The sequence below is a fragment of the Haemaphysalis longicornis genome, unplaced genomic scaffold (assembly GCF_048455015.1).
Source record: "Haemaphysalis longicornis isolate Haplotype H1 unplaced genomic scaffold, Haemaphysalis longicornis Haplotype H1 scaffold_13, whole genome shotgun sequence".
In the NCBI taxonomy this organism is placed as follows: Eukaryota; Metazoa; Arthropoda; class Arachnida; order Ixodida; family Ixodidae; genus Haemaphysalis; species Haemaphysalis longicornis.
The window spans coordinates 96,409,728-96,434,285 of record NW_027526233.1 but is presented as its reverse complement, the minus strand read 5'-3'; the positions used below and the strand labels follow the sequence as shown (position 1 = coordinate 96,434,285).

General features: G+C 48.3%; 1 protein-coding gene across 5 annotated transcripts in view; it reads right to left on the bottom strand.

Moving 5' to 3' along the window:
- LOC144164424 (uncharacterized) overlaps positions 1-23,137 on the bottom strand; it is a 34,451-nt gene extending 11,314 nt beyond the window's left edge. Inside the window, exons 1-6 of one of the 5 annotated variants that reach the window (XM_077694961.1) lie at positions 21,641-23,137; positions 19,352-19,615; positions 18,761-18,827; positions 13,335-13,413; positions 8,195-8,257; positions 3,024-3,150 (exon numbers count right to left, since the gene is read on the bottom strand). In XM_077694961.1, the coding sequence (XP_077551087.1) occupies positions 3,024-3,150; positions 8,195-8,257; positions 13,335-13,413; positions 18,761-18,827; positions 19,352-19,615; positions 21,641-23,097 (2,057 nt within the window). In that variant the 5' untranslated portion in view covers positions 23,098-23,137. Of the gene's footprint in view, positions 1-3,023; positions 3,151-7,945; positions 8,105-8,194; positions 8,258-13,334; positions 13,414-18,760; positions 18,828-19,351; positions 19,616-21,640 lie in introns of those variants that run through there. The other 4 variants (XR_013321193.1, XM_077694964.1, XM_077694963.1 and 1 more) reach the window with 4 other exon arrangements.
- Between the last annotated feature and the right edge of the window lie 1,421 nt (positions 23,138-24,558).

The following is a 24,558-nucleotide window of genomic DNA, read 5'->3' as shown; positions in this document are numbered from 1 at the left end:
TGGTAAGCCTAAACATCTCCGGCGGCGCCAGCCGGCTGTCCCGAGTTCTTTCAAACTGCCACCACGAAGAGTGCGCCTCCCCATTGGGGCAAGTCATCAGGCTCCTCCCGCTGCCGCGCTCATCACGCGTTATAGCGAGGTAGAACTTAAAGGGGCCCTGAAAGGCGTTTTGAGCACACTAAATGAACTAGCGCAATCGTTAGATTGGGTCGTCAACGTCATCTGTGCCAAGTATTACTCTTTTACGCGCAGCGGAAAGCTCACAATTTTGTTGCAAAGTTTGTCGCTTTTTTCTCACCCTTTCCTTCGTGTTTTTGGACGCCGCCATCTTCACATGTCTACATCGTCGATTCCCAGATGTTCGTCATGAGCTAGACATCCTGCTATTGGGCGGCTTTTTCACGCACTTCCGGCAAAGAGATGAGTCGTCTGCTCAGCGTCGGCTCGCCGGCTGATCTGCCGGCGGAGTGCCGAAGTGCTTGGACATTTTACGACAAATGAAACAAGTGCAAACAAACGTTTAACCGTTTGTATTAAATGCAGCACGGCCATAACACGACATGGATATTCCCTTACCTGAGTACGTTCCGTAAAGAAAGCGTTGAAGCCCCGTGGCACTTCTTTCGTGCAATCGCAGAGAACGCCCTGAGCCGAATGCCCGGGTTTGACGCATACATTTTATTCTACTTCAAAACAATCCAGTGATGGGTTTCGAACGAACACAACGTCACAACATGCGTTGCAAGTCTGAACCGCGATTGAAAGACGATGGATTGCCTCCTCCTGCCCGTCGTAAATTCGGCACTCACCCCGCGCGCGGTTTGCTGGGACGAACAGCAAGTCACTTAACTCCGGCGCACAAGCCGAGTTGGCTTTTAGCCACGCACACTGCACATACCCCATGCGAAGTTGAGTCGTACGTCGCTCGAGAAAGATAATCCAGACCATGGGAAGCACTATCCACCCGCAGAAGCACAACGTCGCATTGCATCGCGAAACAAAGACGTCCACAACACACACACACCATCGCCTCCTGTAATGTCAAACGCATCTCGCACTTCCCAATGAGAGTGAGTGGTACGCCTGCAGTGCCGACATGTCGCGAGGTGGGGCCCCAAGCTGAACCGTGATCACGCAACCGTAACTGATTTCTGAAGCGGTTTGTGCCTTGTTGCCAAGGCAACCGATGTTTGAGATCGAGATTGTCAAAGAAATGGCGCTCACTCCAGCGCTAGAAAGCTCAGAGCCGCGCCTGAGCATGTTTTGCCAACGTTGCCGCTCTCCACCACGCGTCGCCCCAAGCTGAACTGGTCACATGATTGAAGGGTTTTGTGCACGGGTTCTGTATCGATTTAAAATGTCTTTTTCACATGCCGCCGGCAGGAATTACGACCGCCGCAAAATAAGACCCGGCACCAGCGGGGCCACATCTGATACGGCACTTTTTGGGTAAACAGTGTCGGTGCATCAAAGGGAACGAGCGCAGGATCTTCCCCGTACGGCTGCGAATTCGCCGCCGATAAGGAGTCACGTGCCACCGATAGCAACTGCACCAACGAACACCGCGAAAGGGCAAGGCCAGGCCGCCGCACACATGCGGCCAGATTTTTCTTTTGCTTTTCCAGCCAGTGCAGGATTCATGGTGTCAACAAAGCTTGCCCGTAGCAGACGACCGTCTGAGCAGCGCAATAGCGGAAGTACGTCACCGCTGCGGAGCGCAGCATCATGGGAGGCAAGGCTCGTGCGCCGTCAACAGTGGAGAGTAATCGAAAGGAGGAGGAAACGCGGAGCGACGATAATGCGCGGTTTTTGATTTACGATTTCTCAGCTAATACTCATCGCTTTAACAAAATTCTTGCGGGAGGAGATTGCAAATACATTGCTTTATTTGGGTACATGTACATCCATGCATCGGTGGAAGGTATTTCAGGACCCCTTTAAAACGCTTAAAAGCAGTAGAAGCAAAAGTAGCCCGCGCAACGCCGACGTGCACGAATCGCGTGCAAAAATGCGCCAAGAAGCGTTTCATTCGTCTCTAATAAACAAAATGAGTATTAAGGTACGTCCTCACTTGCGGCGCAGCGCGTGCGCAGGGCCGCGCGCGCAAGAACGCCGCCGCTTTTTGGAGGCCACACTACTGGGAGCGCGCGCGCACAAAGGTGGCGGCGGCGGTGGCTCAAACCGGTCCTCGCCCTCTCCGACGGTGTAGCAGGGAAGAACATTTCTGCGCGCTCGCCGGCTGTCCGCGCCTGCCCAGCTCCCCGAGGAGAGCACTGACCTCGCTCACGTGACCTCGCTCACGGGACCCGGGCGCTGATTGGTTCGTTGAGTTTGGCGCAAAGCGCCTTGCCGCGGAAAATGGGTCCCGGCGCTTTTTTTGCGGCAGAGGAATCTTGCCGCGAACGGGTATTTTGCGGTGCCGCTTTTTGCGCGCGCGGCACCGCAAGTGAGGACGCACCTTTAGCAAATCCCTTGATGCAATGCGCGGCGCTAACGTAGCCCAAATCATATCACATTGTTCAGTAGACTTCCGAACGCAATGGTGGGAAGTTAGTCGCTCAAAAGTAAATTGCGCGCGGCTGCTTTCGTCAACCGCCATGTTGTTTGTTTCGGTATCACGCGGCAGTGGCCGCTGTCGGTTGCTTCGATGGTTGTCACATAACAACGAATGTGTTCTGCCCGCTCAACCCACAGCGCACGGTTATTCCTTGTGCTTATACAAAAGCTTTTCTTCTTTAATATCTACCGCGCATACCGCGAGCGCACGGCTCTTGATGGAGCATCGATCACTGATGGTATCTTCTCTTTGTAATACGATTTTCTAGGCGGCGCTTGCATTTTTTTTTTTTTTGAGATGCAACTTTTGGGGGACCTACATTCGAGCCGACTTACAATCGTGTAAATACGGTACACCAATGCCACCAAGATGGGACAGGACAGCAGTGAGCGTTTGTTGCCAAAGGCTTGCCCCTCCAATGGTCACAGCACACGGGAAAGAGGGCGAGACAGGGGCTGAGGTTCACCTCCGTTTGGCGGAATAAAGGTACTGGTCACCACCGAGAATCGTCTCTGCTGGCGGTTCTTCCCATTTGTGCCTGTGTTGCTGCTGCTGCTGCTGCTGCTTCCCGCTGTAGGTCTCCTCCGCATCACCTGCAGAAACAGCAAGACAACAAAAAGGAAGCCCGGAATGAAGAACGAAAAGAGGGGCACCAAGGTCGACACCCTGGAGGCTAACGCAGGGCATAAAAAAGGACAGTGCATGAGATGGGGCACAATGCAAAACGATCAACAAATGGAAGCGCTGGCATTGCTGCTTTCTCTTTCCACAGTTAGCTACTAGTGGAGGCAGCCTCTCGTGGTATTGCAGAAGAGGTATTAGGGCCTATGGCAATCAAGACAGAGCTGGCAACACTTGCAACACACTGGCTGAAGAGGAAAACAAAAAAGAAAAAAATAAACTCCACCGTTGTTTACGTTTGGAAGGATCTTCATCGCAACCAAGCAGCAATGTAAAAAAACTTTACCAGGCAAAAAAAAAAGGAAAGAAAGACTGCTGCTGCATGCTTGGGATAGAATGCTGACATCCCTGACATCTTATGCCAGTAGGCAGGGGGTGCATTTCTTGTTATGACTCGAAGAATCGACCTCCACGTTTCAGGCAACACCCAAATTCCGAACAAGGTGTAAAAACTGGTTGAAATAAGCTTCAAAGAAAAGGGCGTGGCTATTTCCGAGAAATTCTCAGCTGCAAAAATACACAAACATGCATTTCACGTGGCTGCTGTCAGTCAACGACCTCTTTCTGGTGGAAAAAAGATCTAAGCTAATGACAATCCTGCGTGACTATTCTCACAGCCAATTCGTGTGGGTTTTTCCACACGCATTAGGGGTTCATTTTATCCAATCCCATGCAATGCCCTTATGTCCTCTGTACATGACAGCATAGGTGAACCACTGCACTAGTCTTAAAATCGTCGCAGTTAGTGTTTTGTAATTTCAGCACACATATCCAAAGGCTACCTTTACAAAAAGCAGCAGAGAGGTAGTATACATCCAAAAAATGCATCTCTACTAGCACACACATTGCAAGCCATGTAAACATTCAAGCAGCAGGCAAGAAGTTGCAAAAATATTCATCTCTTTTGAGTAGCACAGAGCAGGGACAAAAAAAGCATATTGATAACTTTCCGTTTTTGTTTTTATAGATGCTCGACGACACAGGAGCCTCCTACATTTCTGTTCTATGGACAGCCAGCCTTCTTGAACCTCAGTAGTTCTGAAACAGCAGCTCTGATCAAACTGGTCATCTCTAGGCATGGGACTTTATTCCTTTCTTCCCGTCTGACTTCATTCCTACAGACTAAATCAGGGAAACTGGAGCGCTGCATCTATATCTATGTACATGCGAGTTTTAAATGTGGCATCCAACAAAATGCAGCACCGCTGAGTAACCACTGCAGGTACAACATTTCAATGCGCACAAACTACTCGTGGATTGAAACGCGGTGTTTTAAGTTTCAGCACAGCAAATTGTGGCCAAGACAACCACATAATGTCTTTAACCCTTTCCAGGTCATGGACGTAGATGTACGTCCTCTGCAAACACCTTCAATATGGTCAATAATGTACATGTACGTCATCGCTTGTATGTTTAAAAAGCGTGCCTTTTTCAGCAACTTCTCTTGCTTCGCACGTGCTGCCACACTGCGGAAATATGTCAAATCATTTTCTTGCACCGATGGCTCTTCTTTTTATTTTTTTATGATTTACTTCAGTGGCGCGCCAGCTGTCGCTTGCGCATCCGGTAACGAGGGAGCGCGCTGGGCATCGCCCACCGGGCGCCTCTCGCTTCTTGCGCCTGCCACAGACCAAGGTCGCCTGCGAAACTGATGAGGCTCTTTTCTCCTTTTTTTGTATTTTTTTAGGAGCGGTGCGCTGTCTATTGCTCACGCATCCGGCCGCGCGCGCAGCGGCTGGTTTTGGTATCGCTCTCCGGGCGCTTCCCGCTCTTCGCGCCTATGAAACTGATGTCTATCTGATTTCGATTCACTCAAACGGTGCCGGCTTGTTACTCTCGTTTTTATTTAGAATTTTTCTTGTGTTACTCATGAATAAACCACATGTATGTAACAACACAAACGATTTTTTTGTCCTTTTATCGTCGCCCTAAAAAATTACGATAATTTTTTCTAGAAATAGATTCATCCGAATAATTTAAATCAGCAAGAACAAAAATCGATCCTGGGGAGTCGCATTTGGCGAAAAAATTCGACCCTCAAAGGGTTAAGTATCTGGTCAACAAAGCTGATGACATAAGAATTTGCGCTATTATTACGCTGACCTGACGTGAACTGAAGACTGTAGAAGCTGAAGTATGTGCACTACTTAACCCTAAATTTTCGTGTTTTAATCCATGGAAGCTGTACAGACAAGATGTTCCCTCTGACTTCCTGCTACAAAGGGTACTTAACTGAAAATAATAAACAATTTTCCTTTACCATCAAAGTCCAAGCCCGTTCATGCAAACGCGGGCCTTCCCAGGCTTAGAAAGACATTAAGGAGCCCGGGACGGGCCTGGCCTAGGCCGCGAGGCCTTAACATTTTTTTGCCCACAGCTATTCAAATCGACACCGTATTTACACGATTGTACGTCGACCCTTTTTTTCAAGTTCAAGAATCCAATGTTGGGGGGTCAACTTAGAATTGAAATCGAACTTTGTGCCGCTTGTAACGGCAAGAGAAACGAGAAATCGGGGGTGCTACAAGCTGGGGAAAGCGTAACACCCTTGTTTCTATGGTTATGGTCGAAGCGTAGCATCTACCACTGCACACATTCTGGCGTCAATAAAGGTGATGCCGACTTTGAAAGTTGGCATTCCCGATCTGTGCCCTTTTGTCCACCGCACCTAGAGCGGCTAACCTCCCACCAGTGCGTTCGGAAGTGTACTGAACATGATATGATTGTGCCTACGTCAGCATTGTGCATTGACTCAAGGGATTCAATAATACTCATTTTATTTATTAGAGACGAACAAAACGCTTCTTGAATGAGAGTAACGTACTCACAAATCAAAGGAAATCACGAGCGGCCGCTTCCGTCAGCCGCCATGTTGTTTGTTTTGATATGGCGCAGCAGTGGTTTCTGCCGGTAGCTTCGATGGTTGTCATCTCGCAGCGAATGGGTTCTCATGATTGGGAATAAGGTTTCCCGCTCAACCCACAATGCATGGTTATTGCGCATGCTTATACAAAAGCTTCTTTTTTTTAACATCTACTGCGCGCACTACGAGCACATGGCCCTTGTGGGAGCATCGATCTTTGATGTAACAGCCGACGTATGGGGGGTATGGTAGTTGACAGAAGAGGTTGTCTTTGTGATACGATTTTCTAGGCGGCCGCGTGCTTGTGTCACTTCCGTGTCGTGCTGAATCGTCCCGTCTGTTCTGTCATGAACTCTCTCGGCACTCGTTCACAGCAGCATTCAAACGGGCTGCTTTCTGCACTCGCTTTCTTTCTTTCTCTCTTTTCTTTTTTTGAGAGATGCAATTTTGGGGAGGTCGACCTACATTCGAGTCGACTTACAATCGTGTAAATACGGTAAGCAGCGGTGCTGCCAATTTCCTCTCACTCCCTTGAACATAAGCCAGCCCCCAGAGCACAGGTGGTGGTGGCGATTGTGTCTAACAGCGCAAGGGCTGCTAGGCCAAAAGAGCGCCAGACATAAAAACTGTTGCGTCTCATGCGAGTTAGATGTGCCATGTTTTAGTTAAAAGGTGATTAGATTACATAGAATTGGTGTATTGGGCCAATGATTAGCAAGTAAAAATTGAAGACAGAACAGTTTAGAGAAGCTCAAACAATTTGGGCTTCAAACCAGGGTGCCTTGAGTAGAAACTTTTTGACGAGTAGAGAAAAAAAAAAAGAAATAAAACAAGGCCTCAGCACAGCCATTATCACAGAGGGTTAGCCTATGCTAATGTTGAATAGGAGATTCTTTTTAAAAAGTCACTGAGCGACGTACTTTAGAAGTCTTCTGTACCAGAGCAATGGCTGGAGTGGAAAATGCTTAAACTTTGGACAGGAAAATGAGGATCAACACAGGACAACGCACACATCACGTGTCGTCGTCCCTCCGGTCCCCTGTTACCACTGCTCAAAGTTTAAGCGCTTTCCACGTCCCCTATGCAGCCCCTACTGATGCCCCATTAATTGTTTCAGATGGTGGCCACTTTAGTCCTCACCAGCCCACTTGTGCCCCTTACCATATTTTCACGCGTATAACCCGCACAAAATTGCAAAGAAATTTCAGTGGCAAAGTAGGGGTGCGGATAATACGGATAATACACGGGGTTGATCCTTTAGTGCAGCTTCACAGCAATACGCATTGTGCCGTGAAGCTCCTATGCAGCAACGCTGACTAAGCCTTCCATAACTCTAGCGAGAGCCGAAGCGAATTGTGACTTTCCCCTTGCAGTCAGTGTATTCTACTTGTTAAACATATGCTTTTTCTGTCTACATAGCATGTGATGCGTTGCTTGAGCAGTACCTTTGGTGAAGCCTTTCCTGTATCAAATGTGCGGGCAATACGTGAGGATTTTGTTTTCTTTTCTAGCGGGCTGAAAATGGGGGTGTGGATTATATGCAGGGGCGGGTTATACGTGCAAAAATACGGCAATTTCCTGGCCCGACCTGGTACCACCCGAAAACTGAAGTTGTTGCTGGACACATCCAATGAAATCAACAGCACATTACATTCACAAGTACGTCACCACACAATTACTGCAGCTGGCACACTTTTTTTCTTCCGTTTCAGCTGATATGCGCACAAAGTTCGAAACCTGGAAGCTTCAGTAATGGGGCGTCGGCTGTACAGTCTGCTCTGGGCTTTTGATCACTGAGTTGTGGCCAAGTTAGCAAAGAGAAAAAAGTCAAGCTCACATAATGCCTCTTCCGAGGCAATCGGCAAGACCGTAAGGACATGTGGCGTGCCTCAGTGCTTCGGCCGAGATTTCAGCCGTGGCAAGGCGTGCCAGCGACGCGCTGTCCCTCTCACGCCTAGCTGAGCAGGTCGCTGATATGCAGTACAGCAGCACGCAGTAGCATGCTACGAGCAAAACGGCATGTCCTCAACCAATCCACATTGTAGAACCAAAAGAAATGAGCAACAGTGCAAACTGAAGTTAACAATACGCACCTGGAAGGATGGTGGTCTGGCAGCCCACGTCATAGGTGGACACGAGCTCTCTGCACTGCACACCTGAAAAGGAGAAGAAACAGAGCAGCAAAGGTAGACATGGGCCTCAGTTATTTCGTTTATCGACTGATTGATTCACTGAGTCAATTAATGAGAGAATGAACAAATGAGTCAATGAATGAAATATTTGAACAAGTCAGTGAGAGTAGTGTCACTAAATAAGGGTTTAGAGTATCGGCACTCTTTTCTCCCATTGTTCCGTGCCACCGCCAAGATCATTGGTCAGTTCGCGCCACGTGACATTTCTTTACACTGCGACTAGTGTCACTAAGTGAGAGAATGAACGAATGAACAAACAAACGTCAAACAGACGTTAGAGTGCATTTGTAGAAGTCTCATTTGGGGCAGAATTCTGCGTGAACCTGCGTTATCTGTTACATTAGACCGTTGAAAGCACCGTATGCCTTTCATGGCTTGTTCCCCCACTACCGTAAATGCATCGCGTTGGTTCCCAGTGCAGTTTTACACCACCTCAACCTACCAAAATTTTGATGCTCACCTCTTTCGCGGTTAACATCGACGTTTTGTGTGTTCGAGGACAGGTTGCACAAATTTCATAGCCAATGTCAAGAAATCGTCAATACGGAAATCCGATGGTGTGGGAAAGACGGCTTCCTTCAAGCTCACTCAGATTGCAGATCCACCAAAACAACAACACAAAAAAAAAGCAGCCAGCGCATTACCGTAGTCTGGCAAGTTAACCCGACAATGTTTATCACTGACTACAGCGTCAGTTTAAAAATCACTCAATCGAGACAAGGTGTGAGCCCCACTGAAGCATTTCTCATAGCCAACAATACACCCCGTCCCAAATCTCTCTGACATTCACCTTACAGGGGCCATGCAGACAAAACACAAGTTTAGTTTATTCGAAAGATTGCTTTGTTAGAATCATACTGACGCCATTCTTAACGGAAACTTCGCTCAAATAAACTACAGTTGAACCTCGATATAACGAACCTCGATTTAACGAAATTCGCGATATAACGAATTTTTTCAAGTTTTCTAACAAAATTTTGCTAAATGCATGTATTTTTGTCTCGATTTTACGAACTAATTTTGTGCGGCGCTTTCGATTTAACAAAGTCACGGCAAGAAAGGAAGAACGAAATTCCGGTCGAGGCACGTTTTATTTTGCCTCTCAGGCCCTACATTGAAAAAATTCAGTACTCAAATTGACTCTTGAAGGCTAAAATGAAAGAAAAGCGGTGAAATCTACGGTTAACAACAATTAAAAGCGAAGAACGAAGCTGCACAAACCGCTAGCGGTCATAGACGGTTTAATAGTGCAGCCACTATTTTGACGTCTCCATCGTTGCCTACGCCAGCGCCCTCTATGCTTAGGCTACCGAAGCCTACTTCAAGCTTTTTTTTTTTTCTACGCGTCATTGCTCACGGTGCTGGTGCTGCTGCGCTAGGTTGTGCTCGCTGATAACCAAATTAATATTTTGTTCGTGCATCGTTAGGTGAGTCTTGTAAGCAGCATGAGCACTCCAAGAGAAAGAAAAGTGTTCCGAACAAGAGCCTGAGGAAGCTCGGTGAAACTGACAGCCACCGAAGTGTGATGGATGCCATCGATGTTCTGCGGAGGCACGCAGGTGCACACGAATGTTTAAGACCTTGTTAGCGCTGTCAGCATACGAGCGTCACGTAAAGCCCGCCCTGGTCAAGAAACGCCAAGCACTGCTTACGGACTTCTTCACTACGGCTTGAACATCGAGTGCTGGTGGCAATAAATTGCTCTCTTTGAACGTGGTCATCTTCGTTTCACCAGCGTTCATTAGACAGCTGCGGTGCGGAGAAATCAGTTTCGTAAGGGCTCAGTGGGCATAAAAGTAATTGCTTAATCGAATTTGGCCGGAAGATTTTTAATGTAAGCTTTCCGCTTTCCGGATCACGTAAGCGCTGCTCCACACAGTGAAGCGGTCCGCGTGTACTCCGCTCAACTCGCAATCATGGTTTTATCTCGAGTGTTGTGGTTGAATCACGCGCCCATACTGCGGAGCCCTTGTACATGAAAAAAGTCTTTCGAAAGTTTCATAGCAGCCTTTCGCTATTGGCCCGCCGCGCCTAAGCCTACCACTGAATGGACGAAAAGAGGCGTAACTTCGAACGAGCACCTCGGCGGGGTGAAGTTCACGGGACATGGACGCGGGTTCAATTGACTAACAGCGGCATTTAGTAGTGACCGAAATGAAAAAAGAAAAAGTGGAAACCTAGTCTGCTATCATATTTAATGAGGCGTTGCGGAAAAAGCACCGGTTTTACGATGACACATGAACTACCGTCGGCTATCCGAATTCCATTGCCCAAGTGTTGAAACTCTTAATTCACACAATTTTCGCGGCCAGTTTTAGTACAAATTTCGCTTTAATTGGAGAGGTAACTACATAGCAGTTGTTGCCTGGCGAGGGCCAAAGTGTTAAAACCCCAATAACTGGTTAAATGAACTGTAAAATCGAAACCTCGATTTTACGAAATTCTCGATTTAACGAAATTTGCGGCCCCAAGTACGACTTCGTTATATCGAGGTTTAACTTATATAATCGGGAAAAAAAACGGAATGGCCATGCGACCTACTAGCTCATCTCCCGCAACAGAATCTATGATGTCATATGTGCATACCTGCCAACCTAGGGACTTCGAAAATTGGGAGGTTCACAGCGGGGAGGAAAAGGGGGGGGGGGGCACTTTTTTTTAATGCAGCACATGCAATGTCTAGTCTACATACAAGATTCATCTTTCGTTTTTAACTAGGTCTCATGGCCACACTGATGTCGCGCATACCAGGCAAATCAAATTTATTCACAAAAGGGATTTATTTACTAGTGGGAGGAGGAGGGTTGCAATAGCTAATGTCCAGCAATTTCACCTACTTATTTTGCAGTGACTTGACAGAGGCAGACTTCGCTTCCTTCAAGAATGCAGCCAACTACGTTTTCTCGTAGCATGGACCGGACTGATAATCTTTCGCCAGCAGTAGGTTTTGCAGAGCAGAGTTGGACATTGAAGCCCTGAACTCAGTCCGAGTCTTCTTTACTAAGCTGAAAATGCGCTCACATTGTGCATTGCTTTGCGGTATTTACTAGCACATCAAGCATCAGCTTCGCCACTCGGCCTAATTTTAGCTTTCCGTCTGGGTTCCTGATTTCTCCAACTGCTGACCACTGCACATCGCACCTTTCGCACCCACTGCACATCACACCATACGCAAGTTGTGCAAAATTTGAACTGTTTGCCTTTCATGGACGGCACGAAACATGGGAATTCTGAAGTATAACAATTCAAGAAACATTCAAAGTATACTTCTTCTTGGGTTTCGACGACGCCATGATGTCAAGAGAGCTGTGAAAGGCAGAATGTTACTACGTTCAGTCCTCAACGCATTGCCCCGAGCACATGTGAACAAAGTTAGACTTGTACACTCCGTGCACACAAACGGCTTGGATTCCCATCCGACTTCGGCTAGCTACCAAGCTCGTGATGGCAATCGCAATGCGGCTGTGCTGCATAGCGCAGTTTTTTTGTTTTTTTCTTTTTTTGGTTGGGGCCGTTGATTGGAAGATTTATGGCTGTGCCTGTACAATCGGGAAAATGGGTAAGAAATCGGGAGTCTCCCGGGTAAATCGGGAGAGTTGGCAGGTATGTATGTGCCAGCTCTGCAATTGGCTGAGGCCGGCAAAAGCAAATACAAATTAGGCAGAGCTTATAAGCTTGCTGAACAAGCCATTTGCGCCTACATTTAGAGCACATTATTTTTAAAATAGTAAGAATGGTGGGACAAACAGTGGAAGTTACGAAAGCACACGTAAACATAGAAGTACGATGCACACTGTCGTTGGTACTGCGCGCACTATGCTTGGTTTAGCTGCACAAAACTGCAGGGCTTTGCGGTTGTCACAGACGACACTGGCCGATTGGCATAAGGGACGGACGCCGTCTTACGGGACCATATTTGTTGAGCGCGCACCATGTTTCACGAAACAATGAAGCCAAGTACAAATACGGTCAAAAGCAAAGCAAAGGCAGAAAACGGCCCGCTGCGGTGCGGTGGCGCCATCTGGGTTCACTAATGGTAAACAAGTCTCCGCTTCACACCAAGTTTAACTTGAAGACCTGTTCTTATGATGACATCGCAGACTACGTCACGAAACACACGATTTGGTGGGAGAATGAAAATTTTAACTTAAATTGATTATTTCGCATCGTTTGCATCTGGACAGGTGACTATAAAACACGAAATCTTTCGAATAAAACAAACTTGTACTCTGTCTGCATGGCCCCTTTAAGTGCACAAAAAAGTGCACAAAAATAACACGGACAAAGAAAACAAAGACAGGTGATACGTTCGGGCTAGTTGGTATTCCACAACACTAGCCCTTCTTCATGAAATCTCTCCGCTTAGAGAGATCTCGCTGCAATGGGTCGATCTCTGCGCATTAACTTAAAGTATTTCACTACACAACATCAAGCCAGACACCAAGGCAGCAACAGCATCACCAGAGACTGCCCCCGTGACAGCAGCGATGCGTCTATGTTGCGTGTTCTCCACACCAAAGCTTCTGTTTCCGATAGCGGCATGCACCAGTGCCATAGCCACTATGCCTTGCAGCATGCTGGGTATGCTTCACGTCTTAACCATATTGCCGCAAACCATGCCTCTCTTTTGTTTACTTGTGTCTTTTGTATCCAGTGTCTGGCTGCACTTGGTGGTGTTATCTGCGTTCGAAGCGGAGCCAGGACGTCTGATTTGACAGGGAGAGCGCCTCACCCTGTCATCGCTAGACTAGAATATTAATTGCGAGCGTTCTTAATCTACTTCAACAGTTTCGAAATTTACTTGCAGAAAGATGAACGCTCGCAGGGCAAATGAAACGCTACTCCATGCACTTGTTAACTGCTCCTTCGCCACTTACGTATGCTTCGAGTTATTGGCGGAGCACAAGTTCGCTCCAACAAACCTTTCTTTGAATGATGCAGTTGTGAATCGGCACAGTCACGTGCTCTTTCCGTGCAACCTACGTTGCTTTGCACGCTATTTTCGTGACACCAGCCCTGGCTAGGGAGAAAGCGTGGTCACCTTTGTCAGCTCCGCGAATGCTGGCTTGCACACCCCGGCTCCAGCCTCTCCTCGACGGACTCGCTCCAGACTGCAGGGGCTGCGCAAAGTTCGAGTTAATTGGACGGACAAAATCGGCACGTGTGGAACAAAACATACGGCTATATCCTTAAAGGGGGACGCGGCCTTTGAAAACAGAAAAAATTTCAAAATATTCGATTTTTGGAAAACTATGTTGTAGGGGAAAAACGACCCAAGGGAGACCGGGGCCATGGCTGCCCTTAGCAGGGACGATAACTTTAATCTCGCAGTCTACACAACGGTGATGACATTGATGGCTGGCGCATAAACAGCGGGAATGCATAGCCAGCGGGAGATTTAACACATGTATTTGCATTGTACATGTCATAAAGCACCTTTTCTAAACTTTTCCGGTGAAAAATTTAGAAATAAAAATTCCCCCGCATTTCCCCGAGGGGGAGAATGTGAAAGTGCGAATGCACGGTTGTCGGCCCGCTTGCGGCGCTTGCGCTCGGCCCCCGCAGCCCACCGCCTCGCTGCCTTCTCTTCCATCTCTTCCATCGGGTTTGTAGTATCACGTGTACACCACGCAGTTATCAAGCCGCTATAACGCCGCTGAGTCGCCAACGCACGCCGCTGACGACGTAGTTTGAATGCGTTAAAGATATAAGGCACGTCTAACACTGATATCACCGTCGCGTCTGTGGCTTGGTTCCTATTAGAAACACTTACAAATGGGCGATGGTGTCATTTGTTTACAGTATACGGTACTGTAATAGGGACGAGGGGTTGGGCGTAGAAGTCGTTAGTGGGCAGAAGTGGCCCATGGTGCTGTCCCGCTTCCGACCCTAGATCGAGTCCCATCTCCTTTGCTGTTCTACCTTAAACTCCATGAGGGCTCGTGAGCCCCGCGCCAGTGAGTCGCGAAGTTCAGTGTCTGAATCGGGCCCGTCGAGGGCGGCCACTGCCCACTGCGCCTTCTGTACAAAGTGCCTCCACGCTGGCCGCGGGTTTTCGGCACATTCAACTACGTCGACTCTCGCCCTCCATAGCGAGTGGAGACCTATGACGTGGACGCAGTCACGGAGGAGCGGGTGCTCCGAGGCTGCCTCCAAGAACCTCAAGTTCATCCAGGTGAGCTGCCAGTACGTGTCGAAAGAGCACTGCAGCTCGTCCCAGAAATACGACGCCGTGTTGCACTCCAAAAAGACGTGCTCTGCCGTCTCCCTCCTTCCACACAACAAGCAGTTGGTCCCTCCAGGAAGAAAGAAGCCCCTCTCCCCCTGTCTTGCCTTAGTGGGTAGAACCCCTGTGTGAAAGCGGAAGAAGAAATCCTTCGAACCAGAAGGAATGGGGAGCTTCCGCAGTCGCCGGAGGACGTCACTTTTCATGCGCCCAAGAGGTGGTGAGCGATACATGGGGGGTGGAAGGATCTGTTCCACCAGGTCCCAGTACAACTTCTTCGGGGCCACTGCGCCCAGGTACTCCCAAGAGAACAGTCCCTGCAAAAGGGCCACCGCTGCCGCCACTTCTTTGTAAAAGCCCGTTGCCCGGTTACTATGTGTAAACTCCGCTGTTGTTGGCAGCCAAGGGGCCAAATGTGAGGAGCCTACGTTTTGCAGAGCAGCCCGAAGGAAACCGTCGCGACGATCCCGGAAGAACAAAAAACGTTGCACTGTCAGCTTGAGCTCCACGTTAACAAGCCCGAGGCCACCCGCTTCCGGACTCCAGAAAATGTTCGTGCGACGCATAGGCTCGTAGGTGGATCGCCAGAGGAATACTGCGAACATCCGGTGTAGCTTGGCCACTGAGCCTGCGTCAATGGTCGATACTCTGGCCACGTACAGGACGGCCGGGTATAACACGGCATTACAAACATGTGCCCTTGAGAAAAAGGCGATGTGTCGCGCTCGCCAGGGCTCCAACTTCCTACCCGCGGCTGCCAGCTTTGACTGCCAGCGGGGGGCAATGGCTCGGCCGCAGTCCAGGTTGACTCCGAGGTAGCGGGTGATGGCCTCCCTCCATCGGACTCCGTAGAGCTGTGATGGTTTGGTGGGCCATTCACCTAGCCATGCTCCCTCACACTTAGAAAGATTCAGCTGTGCACCCGAAAACTGACAGAATGATTGCGCGAGCGCGACGATCTCCCTCACCTGATCTTTCGATGAACATACGAAGGCGACATCATCCGCGTAAGCCAGGACTCTTAGTTCTTCGTCGCCGAGAGCCAGCACTGCGTGGCTTTGCTGGCACTGTCTACGAATAGTTTCCGTTTCCCTGGCGAAACACGCTGAATCTTGTCTTGGCTTGTTCAGTTCCCGAACGCGATTATTTGTCTGTGTGAGCAAAGGATGTTGCACTGTTCTTTGAAACCTCTGTAACCAATTCTTCTGGCCCTGTATGTATATTTGTAAATAAAGTTACTGTTACAAAAAAAAAAAAAAAAAAAAAGCGTCTGTGGCTTGGTCGGTAGCGCGTCGCGCTGCGGCCCGCAAAGTCCTCGGATCGAAACCTGGCGCCGGATGCTGTTTTTTCTTTAAAGAGCACTGCGGACGCCGCCGCCGACGCCGGCGGTGGATGGTTTGGGGTCGCTTATAAAGAGCATTCGCTCTTAAAAGGGCTTTGTCTTGCCCTGAGGTACATATTCAGGAATAATCATAATAAATTTCGTAGCCGCAGCACGCTTGGCTAATTCTCCAGGACTGGGATAACAAGCCCATACAAACCACCGTGGTATAACCTCATAACTTGAGAACTAACCTCCGTAGCTCGATGAAACTTCGCACTTTTTCTAATCTTGATGCTATATAAAACATCACAACCGCAAAATTTGAGTGACTTACGATACTTCTTGCATTTTTTTGGTTAACAAAACATCCTTCGTGGCTGCGATGGAGTTCTTTCAAACAGAACAAACTTGTATTTTGTCTTCACAACCGCTGTAAGGGGGGACACTGCTCTTAAAACAGCTCCTTTAAATTTTTAAGTAACCTCTGTAAAACTTGCCACTCTTGCTGCTTTTTTCCCCACTGATTTCAAATATCCCACTATGTTTTCAGTTGGTCAATAAGTTCCCAAGGTAATTAGAGATAATTGGTCATTTTTGGTCAAACAATAGACAGAGCAGTGTTAGTCATAAAACTGTATCTTTACATTTTCCAACACTATGAACCCTTGTGAATGCAATAAGAGAATTGGTTTTTTGATGCAGCGCTTGGAACCAATTTTACATCTCATTAAACCTTAGTGGCCCCAGTGGCAAGGAATCACTTTTAATGCCCATTTCAAGCATCTAAGTTTAATGAGCTGTAAAATTAGTTCCAAGCGGTGCATCAAAAAACTGATTCTCTTACTCCACTCACCAAGGTTCATAGTATTGGAAAATATAAAGATTACAGTTCTGTGACTAGCACTGTTTTGTCTATTGTTCCTCCAAAAATGACTAATTACCTCTAATTATCTTGGGAACTAATCGACTCACTCAAAAAATAATGGCATATTTGAAATCCGTGAGAAAAAATAAGCAGGACTGGCAAGTTTCACAGAGTTTACTTAGAAATTGGGTCGAATGTTCAATTCGCTCGAGATTTTATTTCAATCCAAAAGTTTGTTCAACACATGCGCACGACACACTGGTCACAACACCTGCAGAACGTTTCTTATGGCTGTCTTTGCAGCCGTCCTTTTCACCTTGCCACGCTTGGTCGTTCCGTATGCAGCAAAAGCAAAATTCGTGAAACATGGCTGAAGTTTTTCCACTTTTAGTTCAACCTCTGCGCATTGTGGCTCCCCAACTGATTGGGCTCTGTTTTACCCCTTCCTTTTCGCGATATCTGTTTAACCAACTTTTTTATTACCATCTTGTATTGAAGCGCTTCCACTGGATCATATTACACCAATTACCCTTCATTGCCTGCTCTCCACAAATTGTCTTGCCTGAACACAAGGTGACCGCAACATTTTCCTGCGTGTTAGCAAGGAACCACCCGATGAAATTAAGTCCAATTATACAGTATACTCATTTCACACACTATTTAAAATGAGCTTAATTATAATAAATGTTACTACTGCTTAACCTCGCTTTGGTTGTTACTATTATACTCATTCGACAAACAACTTAAAACGTGCTTAATTATAATAAATGTTATTACTGCTTAACCTCGCTTTGCTCGTCACAACTGCTGCTCAAAATTTATGTGTGTATTATTCAATGAAGTTTCACTGCAATGCTCCTGTTCAGTGTTTTTTTCCTCTAGGCCTACGTTCTGCCCACTCATGGTGTTCAGGATGTGATCAACAACTGTACTTTCACAGCTGGCTGTGCTGTTATTAAAATGATTTACATTATGCGATCAGGCAGCCCGACAGTTTAAAAGTTGGGGACCCGGTTTGTATCTGTTGTTGTCCCGTCAAGAAACACCAAATTTGAAATTCCCGCCGCTGCGGCGGTGGTTTCCTGTCCCACACGTCAAGCTGTAGTGGAAGTGGTAATGTCCACAGGCGGCACCACTTGTGTGCGGGTGATCAGGGGTTTTTTATCGCTAAGTTGGACCACGGCCGCACCCAGCCTTTGCAAGTGCACGAAGGAGATTGTTTTCGCTGCGCTACATGTGCGGCGCATCTCGACCCGAGTCTTGCTGTGTAGTGTGTGGTCGGTATGTCTGCATATGGCTTAAAGGCCAACTGCACTCAAATTTCACCTCGACCAAATTTATTTTCAATGCGTAGTAAGTACCCCCAAATCAGCTGGGACACGAGTGGTAGCCCCGTGAGACACCTCGTTAATCAGTCAGAAGCGTTTAAAAAAGCTCCGCCGCAAACCACGCTGCACCTGCCGGCGGATCGCGTAAACAGCCATGACGCGCCTGTGACGTTCCAGCCGACGGGGGCTTCTTCCTCTGGCCAGCCACGCATGTGGAGAACTGGTCGAGCTCTGCTGTGCACGCTTCACCCACGCGCTGGCCCGTGCGCGCGTAGAGCTTGCGCACAGACTTTCTCCCGAGCGGCTGACCGTCTGGCCACTCGCTGGACGGCTACAACGTCGGTGCAATGGCCAAGGTCTCCTTGGTTTCGGTTTCAGAATCGCCGATTTTTGCTGACCGCTTGCGGCGTACATGCGCGTATTTCAGCTGTTGCATGTTGCTTTCTTTTTGTGCAGACTATACGGAAATAGGGTTTTGAAGATGTTGAAATTTTCAGCGCAGTCGGCTTTTTTAACTTGAAACTCTGCTTATTTCGATATTTTTAGCGGATTTTACGACTTTCAGTAAACGAGGCCTGTTACTGTAGATAAAGAATTACCTAACTGAACCTATCGTGAGAGATAGTAGACTTACTATGAAATGTGACTAATCAATTGCCTTCTCTGACTGGGCACAACCAGGCTAAGCCCACTGGCCCAAAGCTTCGCCTTAATGTATCCATACCTCATTCTCGTCTTCCTGCCCTGCTTGTGTCGTCAAACGGAGCTCTCTGGATTGCTGCTCCCGGAACCTGGAAGATGAAACGAGCAAACAAATTAGGAAAACTACTGCGACTGACAAAACATCGCTGCAACAGAAAAAAGCACGTGCAGACAAAACTGGATAACAAAACTTGTTGTTCCTTTTAAGGTGATTGCAATTGGCACGCCTCATGGAGAAATATGGGTGGTTCCTCAGTCCTGAAGCCCTAGTAATGGTCCCTGTTATGGTAATGGTAATAGTAATGGTCCCTAGTAATAGTTAGAGTCTAGGTTCACCCACAGCTCGTGAAGAAAAAAAATAGATGCAGTGATTTGCCAATGTTTCCTTTGTGTTATTGTTGTGAATACTTTGTGTTTATTTTGTTTACTTGTGCTTTGCTTTCTTTTTCTTTTTCCGTGTTTTGCTTTTCTTTTTTTGCATTCAGGTTTTCTTGTGTTCATCCACTGCTTCTGCACTTTCGCTCGAGCTTGATGGACTGAAGTTGGAGATTCGCTTGCCTACGTTTGCATGCAGACGTGCATTTGACCTTTAACCAAATTAGGGTTGGCTCGCCTTTGCCGCCGTTTCGCTTGGGCTTCCCGAACCTTAACCGCAGGATTTGCCTTCCTCCGCTGTTGTTGAGCCTCGACTGCTGCCTGACGAAGCTGGGGGTTTTCCTCTCTCCATCGACGCTTGAGCTCTGCTTCCCGCTGTCGCACAGACAAATCGGCCCGCCGCCGCCGCTGTCTTTCGCGAGCAAGTGCGCGCTTGCGCTCTAGCCGTGCCAACTGTTCAACATCCACGGCGGGAGAGACCGGCTCTTCGTTCGCAGGGTCACTGTAGCAGGGCATGGAGGAATAAGAGAATAAGGGTCGATTATTCTGAGGGGCAGTGGCTCCCTCTCTTGACAAGTTTCGGTATTCTTTCCTAACTTAAACCTCACAAGTCCTGGAGTATGCTGAGTGAGAACGCTGGCAGTTCGTGCAGATGCAGAGGAATTGTTGTGTATACAGGTTTCTGTTGGGTGGTCGTGTTATGCACATTTGGCGCACGTTGTTCTGCCGTGACAGGAGTTGGTACTGTGCCCGAACCGCTGGCACTTAAAACAGTGGCACTGATTTGGCGTGTACGCTCAAACGGAACAATGGATGAAACCTGCATTGATGTGTTCAGGAATTGTGGACTGATTTTTCAATCAGTCCACAATTTTTCCACAAATGTGCTTGTTGGGTACTTCCTTGTTGTCTCAGCGCATTGTGATGGGCCGAACAGTAGTGACATCTTGATCTTTCTGGCCTTCTAGAAGGTAGGCATTCGTTTCCATCATCATACCTGGCTCAGAAGCCACACCCTGGGAGCTGTTGAGGCTGCGGTGAGGTGTAGCCTAATGTCCAGATCTGACATGCGGGTTTGGACTTGCTGCTGGGTTTTGACTTCAACTAGAATTTCATCAGTTCAGAGTTTCTTAGCGTCCTATGATTTGCCAATGATGCCTTCAAGGAACTTAGAAACCAAAAAATATGGATTGAAAGGACAGAGGCTTGGATTGGTCCATGGATTTAATAACCTAGAAGCGAAGATAGTTATCCAGCTTTGGGAAAGAAATGGATGGAAGGGGCAGATATGAACCTTCGGTGTGGCAACTTTTCAGGGGCCGATCATGTTTGGGGGGTGGGGGTTATGATTTACCATATGGCATGTAAGTGAAACAGGGAACAGGGCGGGGTACTTTCTTCGCTCGGTTTACCCTAACGCCGAGGAAGGTCCCGGAGCTCCCTGTCTTGTAAACAGACAAGACAGGGAGGGAGCCCATTAGCCAGAGCTTGAACAAGGCTCGAACTGCTGCCACCGTTCGTGGTTTCTTGCCCTCCTTCTATGAACACGTGCCATGGTTGATTATAGCTTGTTCGGGGACCCGTGGCCCAAGGTGTGGCCAATACCATCACCATTACTCAAGGTGCCCTGTGCGGAGGGGGTGCAGGAGTCTGCTTTTAAACAAATTCTGCGTGCGCTACATACAGTGTGCTGCGACGGTAATTGGAACACTTTTTTTTTCCTGAGCGAACCGCCGCTCTGTTCGCGCTCAAACTTCACACGAAGGTCGCATTTTGTGGTCTATGTTTGACACCGGGAACAACGACGGTACTTACCTGTTTATCCTGAAAATGAATAAAAACGATTTTCGCCTATGGGAAAATGGTGGCGATTTGGACGTGCGAGACCGAAAACCGGGTTTTCTGATCGTCTGTTAGCTCATTTCTAGGTGCATTTCGTGATCGTCTGCTGCACCATTTGGCTCCGTACGTGAATCCCAAACATGCGTTTCACTCTGCAGGTGGTTCCGTCGTTCCAACATCAACTTGCGATGGCTCGCCCGTCCAAATCTGCCGCCATTTTCCCATAGGCGAAAGTCGTTTTTATTTATTTTCAGAATACACAGGTAAGTAGCATCGTTGCTCCCGGTATAAAACAAAATAGACCACAAATTGCGACCTTCGTGGCAAGTTTGAGCGCGAAATGAGCGGCGGTTCGCTCAGGAAAAGTTTTTAAAGTGTTCCAATTATTGTTGCAACACCCTGTATGTATGCAAAAAAAGAAGTGTTATGGCGGGGTTCGAACCCATGAACGCCGACTAAAAAGCAAACACACTATCCACTACACTACATGCCCTCTAGTATTCTACAGCAGCGCCCCTAGCGGATTTCCGGATTTCTGGCTTCAAATTGCCGGCGCCGCTTTCGCCACTATGACCATATTGTAGTTCACTGCAGTGAAAGCTTTCAGAAGTGCGGAGCAGTGTTTCATTTGACAGTGTTTTCTTGTATTATTTTGAGTACTTTAACCAAATTAGGGTTCGCTTGCCTGTTCTGCGGTTTCGCTGGAGCTTCGCGAACTTCAAGAGCACGTTCCGCTTCACTTCGATGCTGTTGAGCTTTGCCTGTTTCCTGACGAAGCTGGCGATTTTCACGCTGGGCTTCTGCTTCAAGTTGTCGTCGCTGTATTTCGCGAGCAAGCGCCCGCTGTAGCTCGAGTTGTGCAAACTGCTCGGCGTCCGTAACAGTGACTACTGCCTGACAAGGCTGAGGATTTTCCTCGATTCGTTGACGCTCAGCTTCTGCTTCAAGTTGTCGCACAAACGAACAGGCCCTCCAGCGTCGCTGTCTTTCGCGAGCAAGCGCGCGCTGTCGCTCGAGCAGCGCCAACCGTTCGGCGTCCATGGCGGCGACTGCTGCCTGACGAAGGGGATTGTCCTCCATTTGTTGGCGGTTAGCTTCTGCTGCACACTGCTGCACAGATAAATCGGTCCTCCGGAGTCGCTTTCTTTCGCGAGCAAGCTCCCGCTGCCGCTCGAGCCGCGCCAACCGTTCGGCGTCCACGGCGGCGACTGCTGCCTGACGAAGGGGGTTTTCCGCTATTTGTTGATAGTTGGCTTCTGCTGCACATTGCTGCACAGATAAATCGGCCCTCCGGAGTCGCTTTCTTTCGCGAGCAAGTGCCCGCTGCCGCTTGAGCCGCACAAACTGCTCGGCGTCCATGGCGGCGACTACTGCCGGACGAAGCTTGCGACTGACCTCTCTCCGTTGACGCTTGGCTTCTGCTTCACGTTGTCGCACTGACGAATCGGCCCTCCGGCGTCGCTGTTTTTCCCTATCAAGAGCCCGCTGTCGATCTAGCCGCGCCAACTGCTCGGCGTCCATGGTGGTGACTGCTGCCTGTTTATTTTCCTCTCTCCGTTGACGCTTCAGTTCTGCTTCACGTAGTCGCACTGACGAATCGGCCCTGCGGCGCCGCTGTCTTTCGCTGGCAAGAGCCCGCTGTCGATTTAGCCGCTCCAGCTGTTCGGCGTCCATGGTGGTGACTGCTGCCTGCTTATTTTCCTCTCTTCGTTGACGTTTGAGTTCAGCTTCTCGTTGTCGCACAGACGAATCGGTCCTGCGGCGTCGCTGTCTTTCGCTGGTGAGAACCCGCTGTCGATCTAGCTGCGCCAACTGTTCGGCGTCCACGCTGGTGACTGCTGCCCTTTTATTTTCTTCTCTTCGTTGACGCGTGAGTTCTGCTTCTCGTTGTCGCACTGACGAATCGGCCCTCCGGCGTCGCTGTCTTTCGGTGGCAAGCGCCCGCCGTCTATCTAGCCGCGCCAACTGTTCGGCGTCCATGACGGTGACTGCTGCCTGCTTAGTTTCCTTTCTTCGTTGACGCTTGGCTTCTGCTTCACGTTGCCGCACTGACGAATCGGCCCTCCGGCGTCGCTGTTTTTCCCTGGCCAGAGCCCGCTTGTGCTCGATCCGAGCCAACTGCACCAGCTGTTCGGCGTCCATGACGGAAAAGACAAGCAACCTTCGCTCGCAGGGCCTGGCGGTCTCTGGTGACTGGTGTAGGTATTAGCCGAAGTGCGTGACGCCAAACGACATTGGACGGACGTCCCGAGTCCCAAAAGTGCTCCTCAGTTTATACGACACCGCGGCGTGTTCTGAGCGAAACATTGTGGTGCTTGCTTTCCGAGATTGTTTCGGATGTTTCGGAATACATTCTAGTGTTAATTGTGGTATGTACCTGCGTTTTTTTGCTGTGTTGTGAGTTTGGCAGCGCCCGTCGTCTTGCATGGCTCGCCGCACGCGAGAGTCTTCTCGAGCGCGATCTTCCTAGGTGACCGCCTGCCGCCGCTGTAGACGTTCTCATTGCCGCCTCTTGGTAAGTATACGCGCTGCTCTGCAGCGGCTGCTTTTGGTGGTGGTGGTGCCAAAAGAGATGGCTCATACCCACTCAGGGGGATTGGCCAGGAAAGGGGCGCTCACAGAGAGAAATTACAAGGTAATTAAAGAAAGACATTTAAGGAGGTAAATAAAATATTAGGGAAATATATACAGAAAAAAAAAACTGCTCAAACATGAGACTAGCATCAGGAAGTGTTGAAACCAACATAAAATAAAATAAAAAAATAAAGGAAAGAAAACATGAAAAGTACTAGTTGGTTAGTTGAAGCCATGATAGCAATTATGCGTACTCACTCTGGGGGATTGGCCAAGTCAGATTGTGACCTCATTGTTGGAAAAAGTTAAGAACTAAAACTAAAGTACTTAAAGTGAGAAACTTGTCGGAAAAGCAACGTTGACAATTTTGATAACTGCCGAAAAATTCGATACCGATGTAACAATAGTTATTTAAACGTTCATAGAAAATTTTGGTTGATGCATTTGACCGGCATGGTAAACAACCTGATTTGGCAATATTTAAAGCAGCGACATTGGTGATGATGATGTTGGTGCAGCATCGAACCGAGCGTGAACTTTCTCGGCATCGTGAGCACAAGCTGTGTTTTGCAGCATTCCCTTTAGAATTAGAGGTGTATTACTTTTGGAGCATGTTTCTGCTGATGAACACGATTAAAGTGTAGCCAATATAACACCGATAAATTTCATTGTTCATTGCAAATAACAATAATAAATTTCATTCAGGCTTTATTCATTGCCAAGGCCTGCGCCCAATTGCCACCCTGTGGCTGTGGATTTACCCCGAGTGAATAGAATGCACATGCCACAATCTATAAATGCCCTCATCTTCACTAGCGGCGGCCTCTATGCTTGCCCAGATGGTGATATCATCTGCTCATGGGCCATGCCTAATCCCCGGAATGTTATTGAGAGGCAGAAGTCCCATCAGGGCAATATTAAAAGAGGAGGGGGGAGAGTACCGTTCCTTGTGGCGTACCGCAACCTCCCACAAGGAATGATTTTGTGGAACTCCAATTTTTATGATTGCCCTCATAGGACTGCCACGCC